The sequence below is a fragment of the Taudactylus pleione genome, unplaced genomic scaffold, assembly GCF_031769625.1.
Source record: "Taudactylus pleione unplaced genomic scaffold, aTauple2 ptg000536l, whole genome shotgun sequence".
Classification (NCBI taxonomy): Eukaryota; Metazoa; Chordata; class Amphibia; order Anura; family Myobatrachidae; genus Taudactylus; species Taudactylus pleione.
In genome coordinates, this window is record NW_028284938.1 from 3,402,999 (window position 1) to 3,417,045 (window position 14,047).

The 14,047-nt window shown below is 44.9% G+C and overlaps 1 protein-coding gene across 3 annotated transcripts in view; it reads right to left on the bottom strand.

Moving 5' to 3' along the window:
- PFKL (phosphofructokinase, liver type) overlaps positions 1 to 14,047 on the bottom strand; it is a 238,173-nt gene that overhangs the window by 188,135 nt on the left and 35,991 nt on the right. For 2 of the 3 annotated variants that reach the window (XM_088451029.1, XM_088451030.1), the window contains exon 5: positions 9,546 to 9,711. In XM_088451029.1, coding sequence (XP_088307155.1) covers positions 9,546 to 9,711 — 166 coding nt within the window. Of the gene's footprint in view, positions 1 to 9,545; positions 9,712 to 14,047 lie in introns of those variants that run through there. The other variant, XM_088451031.1, reaches the window with a different exon arrangement.

Consider the following 14,047-nt stretch of genomic DNA (forward strand, 5'->3'; position numbering starts at 1 on the left):
CTTCCGAAGAACTCGAGGAAGAAGGGTGACTGGAGGAAACAGGTACGTAACCTGGAAGGTCCACTTCACTAACAGAGCAGCCACCAAGGTTGCCTCGGCATCTGTTGTTCTGGACCTGTACACTCGTAATTTGTGATTGAGGTCCATCTCTGGGAGACCCCATTTGTCCACTAGGAGTTGAAACACCTCTTGGTGAAGAGACCATTCCCCTGGATGTACATCATGACGGCTGAGGAAGTCAGCTTCCCAATTAAGAACTCCCGGAATGAACGCTGCCGAAATGGCCGGGAGGTGATACTCTGCCCATGTGAGAATGCGTGACACTTCTGTCATTGCTGCTCGACTTAGAGTGCCTCCTTGATGGTTGATGTACGCCACTGTGGTGGCGTTGTTGGACTGACCCTATATGGGTTTTCCATGAAGTATGTGCTTGGCCAGCTTGAGGGCCCTGTACACAGCTCAAAGTTCCAATATGTTGATTGAAAGGGTTTCTTCGACTGCTGTTCAACGGCCCTGAAAAGAGTGTGGACCAGTCACTGCAGCCCAGCCCCGGAGACTGGCGTCCGTTGTTTGGAGTACCCAGTCCAGAATTCAAAAGGGGCAACCCTTGGTTAGATGAGAAGTCAGTAGCCACCAAGAAAGAGACAGACACACCTCCGGAGAGAGAGCACCATTGTCTGAGCTTTGATCCGGTGGGGTAATCTGTTCCACCTGAAGAGGATCAGCCCCTGCAGAGGCCTGGAATGAAAATGGGCATATTCTACCATGTTGAAGGTGGACATCATGGATCCCAGAACTTGCATCGCTGAGTGGACTGACACCCGGCGGCTGTTGAGGCATCTGCAAACTCGTAGTTGTAATGTGGAGATCTTTTCCGAAGTCAGAAAGATTCTCTGCTGTTGAGAATCCAGAAGGGTTCCCAGGTGAACCATCCTCTGTGAGGAGATAAGGGAGGATTTTTTCCAATTGATTAACCACCGGTGCGCCTGTAGAAAAGCAACTGTCAGTTGTAGGTGGTGGCGAAGTACTTCTGGAGAACCCGCTAACCAGAGGAGGTCGTCCAAGTATGGTAGTAGCCAGATACCCTGACGCCGTAGATGGGCCGCCATGATAGCCATAACTTGGGTAAACACCCTTGGAGCTGTGGACAGGCCAAAGGATAGCGCCCAAAACTGGAAGTGTTGCTGTAGTATACCGGAGATAACGCTCGTGAGAGGGCTTTATAGGAACATGTAGGTATGCGTCCTGAATATCCAGCGATACCATAAAATCCCCATGTTCCTTAGCCAGTATGATGGAACGTAGGGTTTCCATCCTGAACCTGGGCAACAAGGAATTTGTTCAGGGAGTTGAGGATAGGCCAATGAGACCCATTCGGCTTCTGCACCAGAAAGAGTGTAGAATAATAATCAGTCCCTCGCTGGCATAGAGGGACTGGCACAATCATCCCTGCTTGCAGCAAGTACTGTATTGCTTTCTGGATCTGTAAGGCCATGTTCTTGTCTGAAGAAGGGCCTGTGCAGAAAAACAGGTGAGGAGGTCTTCGAAGGAATGAGAGGGCTAACCCGTGAGAGACCACTTCTCTTACCCAAGCATCCTTGTTGGTTTGACACCAGCACTGGGCGACCTGAAGAAGTCGGCCTCCCACTCTGGGATCCCCCAGAGGGAGGCCTGTCCCGTCAGGCTGAAGGCTTATCCTCTGGTTTGGAAGCAGGGCATCTTGTGCTCCAGGCCTGTTTCTTAAGCATGGCGGCCTTCTTGGAAGCTGACTGTCTAGGAAAGGAATGCCCTTTGGGTTTTCCTTGGGGACGAAAGGACCGAAAGGAAGAAGTTTGAGCCTTTGAAGGGGCAGAAACGCAGGTTTCGATGCTGCCAATGTGCCAACAATCTTGTCCAGGTCTGGACCAAACAAGATCTTCTCATTGTATGGTAAGGCTTCCAGGCCTTTCTTAGAATCAGCATCCGCCCTCCAAGAGTGCAGCCACAGGGAACGGCGAGCAGACACGGTCAGTAGACTGGCATCCAGAGCAGCCTCACCAATATATGCAGCCGCATCCCTAATGTGGCCAGCCAATGACACCTGATTCTCAGGAGCTTCCGAGGGGAAGCAGTCCTCAAGTGCATCGGCCCAGCTCTCTATAGCTTTAGCTACCCATGAGATAGCCATGGATGGGAGGGCAACAGCTCCTGAAAGAGAGTATTTTGATTTCAGGCAAGTTTCCACCTTCCTAGCTGTAGGATCCCTTTAAGGAAGCAATGGAAGGCATAGGTAGTGTAGAACTTTTTATTAAACGTGTAACATGAGAATCCACCGCAGGGGGCGATTCCCATTTTTTACAATGAGACTCAGGAAATGGGTAACATGAGGCCAAACGCTTTTGAGACTGATAACCTCTTACCAGGCGATTGCCAGACAGCAGCCATGTGATCCATTAGCTGATCTGATACAGGGAATACTGCCAAAGGCACCTTGACCTGTTTAAACTGTGGGTGTTTGGATTGAGGGGCTGGCTCATCGTCCTCTATTACCAATATGGATCAGACAGCACGCACCAAGGCAGGAATATTAATATTTGACCTAGTCTCCGCCTCTTGTAGAGGTGAGTCAGGGTTAGAGGCATCAGCAATCTCATATAACATCTCAGACTCAGAGTTGTGTGGATTGAGATGACAACACAGGATGCTTAGCTCGCTTCAGGGGTTTCTCATCCTGAAACATGGTCTGAAAGGCAGTAGAGGAAGCTGCCAGGCTCTGCACTGAAGTAGATAAAACATCTTCCCATGATGGATGTATAGCCTGTGGTAGTCCCTGTAAGGGAATGACAGACTGTTGAGGTACAGGAGGAGTCTGCATAATCTGAGGTAGACCCCGAGAGGGAATGATGGTCCGCTGATGTAACCCCATCTGAAGAAAAACAGCTGGGACCACCAGGTGGCCCGCAATGGAGGCCAGGACCTGAGAAAAGGCAGCCCAAGGGGTTTACTGTACCGTTTTTTGGGAGGTTTGAGGTGCATGGAGGATTATAACACCTCAAATATAATCCCTCCCGAACCAAATCCTCCTCACTTAAACCTGCAGCACATAAACTGCAAGATATCAGAATGGGCGCAGAAGTGTGTTCGCTACCCTTGTCAGACATGTCTGACTCACAATATGGCACTGTGCAATCGCTAAATAAGAACCACCCTAACTACACCTGTATTATTGCAGAATAGAGGAAAGGTATAGGTATATACTGACAGGGAAAAAAAAGACACAGACAGGCAGCTCTAGCATAAGTCACATACAATGCAAAATTCACACTGCAAATTGGCACTACAATCAACTACACAGACTCAGGGCCTGATTCAGACTCGCTCGCTGCCTGCAGCTCGCAGGTCTGATGGGTGTTTTTTTTGTTTTTCTTCAGGGCGCTCGCTAAGCTGTGGGTGACCACCCACAGCTCTTGCAAGTAGCCTGGAGCCCGTTGCGATTATTGCGACCATCAGGTTTGCGAGGAGACCCTGTGGTAGACGCTCGCAAGCCCGAGTGGACTCCCTGCTCTAATAAAGCAGGAAGTCCACTACTGACATCACTAGGGAACGCCTGCGTTTGTATAGCCACCCTCGCCTACAAAACGGGGCGAGCTGTTAATCAACATCGACAGCCGCACCATCTTGTAGCGAGACCTGTACGGACGGGTCTCGCGCATGCGCACGCCGGAGTGGGGGACCATCGACCCGCTTGCGAGCGCTGTGCTCTTGCGAGCGGGTCTGAACCAGGCCCTCCTTGTCTGGAAGGCTATAGCACTACATACACTAACCCAAGGCAGAGGTATGTTTTGGGACCGGACCTCGCGCTGTCCTGAGAGAGCTGCGACTGCACCATGAAGAAAATGGCCGCCAGAGAACTCAGAGGTGGCGTGGCCGAGGAGAACAGCTCAAGGAAGCCAGACCTCAGAGGAAAGGCGCCCTGAGCTGAGGAGCCGCTGAAATGGGGAAGCTGTCTCCCCTGGTTGATCGTTAACCCCAGGGACGCTGGTTCCCGCACCTAATGATCCTGGTGGTCTAGTGGATGGTGATGGCTAGAGCCTGCGTCCACACTCAGCCACCTCCGGTCTGTCCCTTGAGATCGGAGGTATTGACTGCCTTAACGTGCAATGACCAGCCTTACCTGTCCCCTTAGTATCCGGCTGCAGTCTGGGTCCTCCCTGGAAGCCTTGGCTAGCGCTGACTCCCGGTAAGCCCGCCGAGATCCCCAGATCAGTACTGGCGTTGCGGCAACGGCGGGATGACGGAGCGGCTGCGCAGACGTTACACGGACAGTCTGCTGCTGCACACTGTTGAAGGAAAATAAAACTAAAAATGAAATCATAAAAATAACAAGCTTAAGGGCTGCCTAAGCAGCCCCCTGCGAAATGGTGACCGACTCCGGCCGGGCACCAACGAAATTGAGGTGCCTCTGGCTTGGGGGGGTTTAGGGAGAGTGGACCAAGTGCATCCTGGGAGCTGAAAGCTTTTAACTGCGTGGTGTCCGGATTCCAGATCCATCACCTACATACCAATGTCTTCCTGTGGAGCCTATGGACACTGAAGAAGAAATAGTCAGTTAAGTGGTTAAAGGTTAAAAGGGATCTCTAGTCACAACTAGGAGAAAAGAATTTCCAACATTTTCAAAGAAAACAGTAGTGGATTCCGACAAAAAATATTTACAAATTAAAAAACAGCCTTTGGAAAGTCCTATATTGGATAACTCGGTGGAGATCGCAAAGCAATTTAGAAAAAGTACTTGCTAGTGACTAGGGGCCTGACTCAGAGATGTGCACTATGCATACAGCAGCTGCGCCTTTGATCGTAGCTGCTGTGTGCGTATATGCTAATGCTGCAGGAGCCGCCTGAGGACAAAAGACGCCTCCTGCCAGTTTGGCAGATGCAAGTGCAGAGACCAGAGATGCAGCACTGGATCACAGTCACAACCATGGGTGGCAGCATCGGCCATCTGAGTATGCCTAAGGCTACTCAGATTGGCCGTCTCACCTGCGCTGCTGAGGCCAGTAAATCTGCACCACAGCACTCGCAGAAAACGAGGACAACAGGTCCCCACTTTTGGGAACGCTGCCCAGCATTGCCCTCTTCCCGCCCTGCACATGCGCAGGGGATTGTGTACAAGTCTAATCAGGCCCTAAAATCACCAAGTGAATTATTCCAGGTGAATAAGATATTTTATTTACACACAGTATTTCTGATGCTTATTGGACAAAATATTAATATTGCATTTACTTATTAATAGAAAATAGAAATGGTGAAAAGTGTGTACTGTGATTATTAGATTCATTTTTATTGTTAGATATACTTAAAGCAGCATTAAGTGGTATTGTTTGCACCAAAGGCCTTTGACATAGACTGACAAAGTGAATTATTTCTGCAGAAGTATCCCATATCTGTTTTTCCTTATATCTAAAAGCAATAACCATGCCCATTATTATATATTCAGTCTAAAAGCAATAACCATGCCCTTTATTATTATATAATCAGTCTAAAACCATAACATGACCATTATTATTATTATATAATCAGTCTAAAACCAATAACCATGCCCATTATTATTATATATTCAGTCTAAATGCAATAACCATGCCCATTATTATATAATCAGTCTAAAAGCAATAACCATGCCCATTATTATTATATATTCAGTCTAAAAGCAATAACCATGCCCTTTATTATTATATAATCAGTCCAAAAGCAATAACCATGCCCATTATTATTATATAATCAGTTTAAAAGTAATAACCATGCCCATTATTATTATATAATCAGTCTAAAACCATAACCATGACCATTATTATTATTATATAATCAGTCTAAAAGCAATAACCATGCCCATTATTATTAATCAATCTAAAAGCAATAACCATGCCCATTATTATTATATAATCAGTCCAAAAGCAATAACCATGCCATTATTATATAATCAGTCTAAAACCATAACCATGACCATTATTATTATATAATCAGTCTAAAACCAATAACCATGCTAATTATTATATAATCAGTCCAAAAGCAATAGCCATGTCCATTATTATGATATGATCAGTCTAAAACCAATAACCATGCCCATTATTATTATATAATGTCAAGTCAAATAATCGGATACGATCGCTTTACAATTATTATCTGACGATATAGTCGTCTATGGTCGGATGACGTGTTACTAGGACGCTACTTTGCGTCGGTGCAATCCAATGCGCACAAATGCGAATCCACAATACATATACACTGATGCACATAACGCACACACACACTATATATATATATATATATATATATATATATATATATATATAGTCCACAATAGGTACAGTGGCACTCAGGAGACTTCACAAAGAGCGTTTAATTATTTCGATGTTTCGGGACACGGAGACCCCGTCTTCAGGAACATACAGATAAATAACATACAATAACAGTGGTCTTAAATACCTGTGTCTGTGCTGAGTGAATGCAGCTGATCTGCCCACCTCCGGTAAACGGACCCCACACATCCGGTCGCGGCACCCGCGAACCGGAAGTGACGTCATCCACTGCCCGGAGGAAGATACAGTCACTTAATAGTGCAACAACTCTCCTATGTGTGAATAATTAATATACCATCAGCGCTAGCCAACAAATGGATAGCGCTATAAAGTGCTAATAATATGCTTGTGCAATGAAGTGAAAATGGAAACAGTGAAACATAAGTGTTTGTTAATTGCTTGCACAAAGGTGGCCACGCTGCCATCTTGTGGCCCGACCACAAAAATGCAAGACAATAATACATTGTGTAACCATATGGAAATATGAAAATATTAAAAAAAGGACAAACATGTAATGACCATAAAAACATAATACACAAATCTACAACATTATATACTAATGATCACACCTGTAATATACAAAAAATATTGCATATAGAAATGCCACCTCTTGTCTGTTAGTGGACATCAATGGTAGCAATGATATAACAATGTATATATACATAAAGCACAAAGAGCACAGAAAAAAACCCCGCCTATATAGATCATAAGGCGACAAAAACAAATATATGTGTTAGTGTATCTGTATAATGGCTGGCGGGCTACATAAAGTAATCCTATAAACAACAAAAAGGATTAAAAGGATTAACTGCCCTATACATGACCCAAGCTGATACCTAATACACAATCCGCACCTTGCTAGAAACCAAGGAGACTCAGCATCATATCATAAAAAGTTATGTATCCCTAATGACTCATTAAGGCCCCTAGGGACTACAGTATCCAAACGGAAAATCCATTTGGTTTCCCTTTGTAAAAGTTTTTTGGATCTATTGCCTCCCCTAATGGACACAGGGATATGGTCTATAATGCGATACCTCAATGTCGCCATACTGTGTTTTAAGTTGGCAAAATGGCGTGCCACCGGCTGTTCGCTTTGTCCCGACAATAGGGCCGCCCTGATAGCAGACCTGTGCTGAGCCATTCGCTCCTTGAACTGACGTTCTGTCTTGCCCACGTAGTGTAACCGACATGGGCAAGACAGAACGTACACCACAAACCTGGAAGTACAACTCAGATTCCACTGTATTTTAAATTTTTTGCCCGTGTACGGGTGGGAGATAAATTCTCCTGGAATCAAATAATTACATGTAGTGCACCCCAGGCAACGAAAGCAACCCTTCCTACGTTGCAAAAAACCAGTAGATTCATTGGTAGATGTTTTAAAACCAGTGATGTCAGTTTTGACCAACCAGTCCTTAATGCTTCTATTCCTTGTATAGTTCGGCATGATCTTAGATGAGTAAAGCATAGGTAATTCTGGGTCAGTAGAGACCAGTGGCCAAAATTTTTTTGCCACCTGGTTAGTATGCTTACTCTTGACACTATACTGATTAACCCATGGTATAACCTTGGTCAAAACTTTAGGTGCTTTGGGTGTCAATAGTTCATCCCTATTGAGTCTAACAGCTTTAGACCTTGCCTCCTGCAATAAATTCAGTGGGTAACCTCAGCTTAATTTTTTAGATATTAAGATAGAGGTAGATAATAACATGCTACACACCTCATTGTACACGAAACCTACAGATAGAAACACATTGCTTAAATATCAAAGCTTCCATCCATCCCCCACGGTGAGGGGTCTCCCATACTCTCAATTTTTGAGAGTATGCAGAGTGAATAGTAAACCTGAGGAAAGGGAGAGGCAATTAGCTGTCATGTTAAAAAAGTTTTTACAGAGAGGTTACCCACTGAATAGGGATGAACTATTTGTCAAGGTCCATGCACAGGACCGAAACGTCGGATTTTGATATGCTGTAAAATTTTTACTGAGATGTAATAAAGAAATGTTTTTAAGAAGACTGGTGAGTGCTACCCCCCCCCTTTTTTTCTACTTTTGCATGAAGAGGATTATTGTGATCCATATGGGTCTGTCACCCCAGCAATTTATTATTGAAGACGAGAGTGTGGACCTATTTGGACTATATATATATATATATATATATATATATATATACACACACACACACACACACACACACAGACGTTCGTATGTATATTCACATACGTACACATAGACGCTCATATGCGTATTCACATACATACAGACACATATTTGCTATTTCAATACACAGACGCACATATGCAAACGCATACATATAAAATGGTTCCCACACATTATAGTTAATAATCAAGAGTTATTAAAGGTATTTGTTAGCTAATAATTATGATGTAATATGTACTTAAAAGAGATCTAAGGTTCAGAATACAGTGGACATGTCATGTTTGGTATCATACTAAATCCCTGTTTATTTGCAGAGATCAGTTTCTATCAGCAGAAATCGCATCATGCGTCCACTAGTTATGGATGATAGGGAGTTATTGAATAGAATGTTATAACTTGTATGCAGTGTTGTAGCCAGTATTAACCAGTTCTTCGGCGGGAAGCTACACAATGTGACTGTTGGAAGTCTGAGCCATACCCCTGATGACACCGTATGAACTGATCAATGACCAGATTGACCAGAAGCAAGAACCAATGAGAACCTGTCAATTTGTCCCTTTGTTAACTCTGAAACCTGTAAGGTATATAGGCTGTGTCCTGACCTCAGTGTACACACATCTTCTAGCGACCGCAGACTTCTGGATTGATGACTGTATACTGGGACCAGTGTGCACGCGTATGCATCGGCTGTGCTATTTTATTGCTTTTTACTGTAATTGTTAACTCTTACATCGTGTTACCCCTTTTTACATAAATAACTTTTTGTGCTTTGGAACCACACGATTGGACTGGAAAGCAATTCTTTCTTAAGCGACTTGCAGTGCTAAATAGCGACTAAACGGTATTCCTAATAATCAGTCCAAAAGCAATAACCATGTCCATTATTATTATATGAGCAGTTTAAAAGGAATAACCATGATCATTATTATTTGAATACATTAAGTTGTCATAATGATATTAACACAAATAAGTGAAGAAGGGCCAATTACATATTCATTTATTTTAAACAAATATGTTAGCACATTTTGAAAATATAAAAAAGAAATTACCTCTGGGCAGTAGTAGTGATTGCATCAATAACCTCCATAATTCTGTGCAATGCTGAATCTGTTCCAATCGTCATATCAGTACCACAGAAGTCATTGTCAATGGAGCCCACAAGTCCGACAATATTTAAATGAGAATAAGTTGCTGCAACTTCTTCAGTTAATTTTTCTGTTATAAAGAAAGATTAAAAATAAGGTTAGTCACTGTAAATATTCCATTGTAATGCTAGTATTAGACTAAGAAAAATTTATATGGTTAAAACTTACAGTCAACTAGTTAACATACCTGTGATACAATAGAAAATTGTTCACAGAATACTTTAGGCTGGCTGTATAAAAGTTTTAAGGGCTCACATGGTGGGGGAGATATTTGGGGGGGGGGGGGGGCGGGTGAGAGGAAGCACCCATAAAGAGAATTAGAGACTTGCAAAGTACAAGGAATTCAGAATAGGTTTGGTAAACTTTATTGGAAAGCCATCAATTGTGATTTTTTTTTTTCTAGTTGGGAAAGAAGCAATGGCTTTTCACATTTTCTCATGTCCCCCTATTACTGGTCATATTATTATGGAGTACTTATGGATTATTAATCTCTCCTGGTGTTCTTCTGGTGATTGGTAAAGTAGTAGTGAAACAATTAAGGTGGGTACACACGCATACAATGATACATGCGATTGATCGAGTTTACGACCGTCCTTTCACTATTTTTCTAGTGTGTGTGCACCATCGATCGTGTTTCTATTTGTGTTACGAGGGAATTGTATTTTATGTACAATTTAATTTTCATCCAATTGTTTCTCCTCCTTTGAAGTCCACTCTATCCATTTATTCTACCCCATCCATCTCCGTATGTGTCACCTACCGTCCCCCTGGCCCCACTTCCCAATAATATGACCACTTTGCTGCCTGGCTTCCCCACTATCTTTCCTCTGACCTCCCCTCCCTGATCCTAGGCGACTTCAACATCCCCACTGACCCAGCTTCCACAAGACTTCTTGCCCTCTGCTCCTCTTTTGGCCTTTCTCAATGGACCTCCTCCCCCACCCACTGCCTCGGCCACTCCACTGACCATGTTTTCTCCCATCTCTGGACTCTGTCTGACTTCTCCAACTCTCCCTTCCCACTTTCTGACCACCATCTCCTGTCCTTCAATCTCTCCTCTTCTCCTGCACCCCTCCTTACTCCCAAATCTACAGTCAGCAGATGCAATCTGCTCTTGACCCTGCTATTCTCTCCTTTTCACTTAATACTCTCCTCTCTTTTCTATCAACCCTTGCTTGCCCCAACCAAACGGCCTCCTTCTACACCCTCACCTCTGCACTCAAAGGTGTTGGTCCCACCTGGATGTCCAAGCACTTTCTCAAACTCAACATGGCCAGAACTGAACTCATGGTCTTCCCTCTCCTCCCGACCGGTCTATCATTACTAACGACTACAGATGTGTCCACATACATCTATCCTTGTGCGCTACAAGTTGCGTTACACATAACTCGTGAGCACTGTGTGATTCAGTAACGCAGATTATCTTTTCGTGCAACTTTTTCCATTCAAATTTGTCTTATTCGAACAGCGATGTGAATAGGACGCGGCATGCCTATATACGGTGTGCAACTGCGGGTGTATATGCATGCGAAATGCTACGTTACAGTGTAAGCGGCTGTGACACTAACACAGCGTTTCACATGCAGATGCACCCATAGAATATAGGCATACCGCATATTATTTTAATTAGAAGCTGCTTCTGCGTTCTATTCGCATCGCTTTGTTAATAAGACGCATTAGAAGGGGAAAAGTCGCACAAAAAGACGCTCAGCACTACAGAGTCACACCAAGGCAGTCTAAAAGGGCCATTTAACGTGCAAGGAGTCTAGATGTATAAGGACACATCTATATCTCCTCTGTTCCTCAACACCTCTGCCTGGGAGTCATTCTAGACTCTTCCCTCTCCTTCACCCCCGCATTTAGGGCCTGAATCAGGGCCCTCCTCCCTGAAAATGGAGCGGTCTCCTGTCCGCTCGCATAGCTGTGGGTGACCACCCACAGCATATGCGAGCGGCCAAAAAGATGGTCGCGATGGTCTTGACCATCGCGACCATCGGACTTGCGACGGAGACCCTGCGGTAGGGTCTCCCTGCCACAAGCCCTGGAGTGATTTTGGCTCTATCAAAGCCAAAATCACTCCCACTGACATCACTAGTGATGTCAGTGGGGCCGGCTTCAGACGGTAAGTGTTCCCATGGGAACGCCTCCGTCTGGCCGCCACGCCCCCGGCACGCCCACCAAAGGGGGCGTGCTGTCAATCAACATCGACAGCACGCCGCCTTTGGTGCGAGACCCGGAGCGATGGAAAGCCCGTCGCTCCCCGGGTCTCGCGCATGCGCACGACTGAGCTCCCAACGTCGTGCGCATGCGCAGTGGGGAACATCGACCCGCTTGCGAGCGTACTGCCGCTCACGAGCGGGTCTGAATGACCCCCTTAATCTCTTGCCCTATCCTGTTGTTTCCAGCTCTGCAACATTGCTGGAATCAGACCCTTCCTCTCCAGGAATGCCACCAAACCATTGTCCACTCACTGATCATCCATCGTCTTGACTACTGCAACCTTCCTCTCACTTTACTTCCCTGCTCCCATCTTGCTTTCCTCCAAACTATAATTAACGCTTGAGCTAGACATATCTTCCTCTCCCACCATTCCACATCTGCCTCCCCTCTCTGCAAAGCCCTTCACTGGCTCTCCTTCAGAATCCTTTTCAAACTCCTAACTACCACATTAGAGGCCCTTTCCAACTCCACAGCCCCCTACATTTCCAACCTCATCTCCTTACACACTCCCTCCCACCCAATGAACACCGCCTTTCCTCCCCTCTGGTTACCACATCTCACTCCAGGATTCAATATTTCTCCCTAGCTGCCCCCCACCACTGGAATGCACACCCTAGTTCCATCAGACTATCCCTCAGACTGCACTGCTTCAAGCGGTTTCTGAAAACCCATCTGTTCATAAAGGCATATCCATCTACCACTTAACCATGTCACCACGTAGTCTACCTTTTAACTCCCCCTTACACTGGCTCATTTCTTATGTCTTCCGTTTCTCTCCCCCTTCCCTTTAGACTGTAAGCTGGGCCTTCCTCCCTCTTGTTCTCATCACCTACTTCTCTTGAACACATGCTACACATCCTCATTGGGCTCTCGGCCCTGAACCCCAATCATTGTTTTTTGTTTTTACAGACAAACTAGACCTGTCATTTGCGCCCACACTGATAGCTACAGGTTTCAGCTGAAGCTGTACTTTTCAATTGCACACATTGCATCAGTAGCCGTGTGGAGATTTGTAGTGCTATTTGTACTGTACTGTTTTACCCTGTATTGTATTATTGTTTTGCTCCCTTACGGCACTGCAGAACACTTGTGGTGCCCTATAAATAAAATGTAATAATAATACTGTGTCTGGCCAAAGGAATAGTCTTGTGTGTGCGCACATTTAACTGTCCCTATGACCGTTCCTTCTAGTGTTCCTACGATTGTACACAAAATCAGTGCCGTCTCTGTGGGCGTGCATAATTAAACTCAAGCGGAGAATCCTGCTGCATCACACGCTCCTGCATGTGAACATTCTCCCATATTTCGCTGTATTGCATGTTTTCATTATACCATACAAAATACATCGACCTTTCCCTGTTGGTATATGATGTACAGTATCAGGGTTTCCCCAGCAAATACATTTGTTGGCCAGGGCTTGCTGGTATGTATAGTTCCACCCACTAGCAGGCAGGTAGTGATGTGTGCCAATTCAAGGGCAAATGGCCAAGATGCAGTCTCCCATTACCTTTAAACAAAACCCCACCCTTTTAAAATAATCAGTCAAGTTTTATTTCCAACCAAATGTTATTTTAACATTTTAAGGAATCAAGCTTTGTGTGTATTATTCCACCAAAGGTTTGCACAAAGTCCATATACTGTATTTGGGCAGCATATTCAATGTAATGCAGTTGGTGCAAAATCTATAAGACAATTTATATTTAATTTTTTATTGTTGTTTTATTATCTGTTATTTATTATTGCACGGTTTCAAAATGTACACTTTACTGGCAATAACGAGTTATCTTCAGTGATCACGAAATACGTGCTATACCGCGCGTTTTTATAAGATACAGGAAGTGAGGGACTTGGTTTTTAAAAATGACCGCTGTGTGCGCACCCCAGAACAGCCAAACACAGCCGGCGGTGATTGGTTGGGGAGATGCTGCCGGCGGTGACCGGCTGTTGCTGCACACACAGCAGCCAATTACCGTCGATACCATTCACCAACCAATCACTGTTGGCGGTGTCTCAACCAATAGCCATCGGCTGTGCGTTCCACCTGACTTCCACGCTGCTCCAGGTGTCCTGCCTCCTAGAGCGCCTAACTGCCTATGCGAGGCTGAGCTGGGATTACAAAGTATCGAGGATCACGAGCGCCCGGCTCTTCCAGCTGATTAAAATATTTCAGCTGAGGACAGCGATGG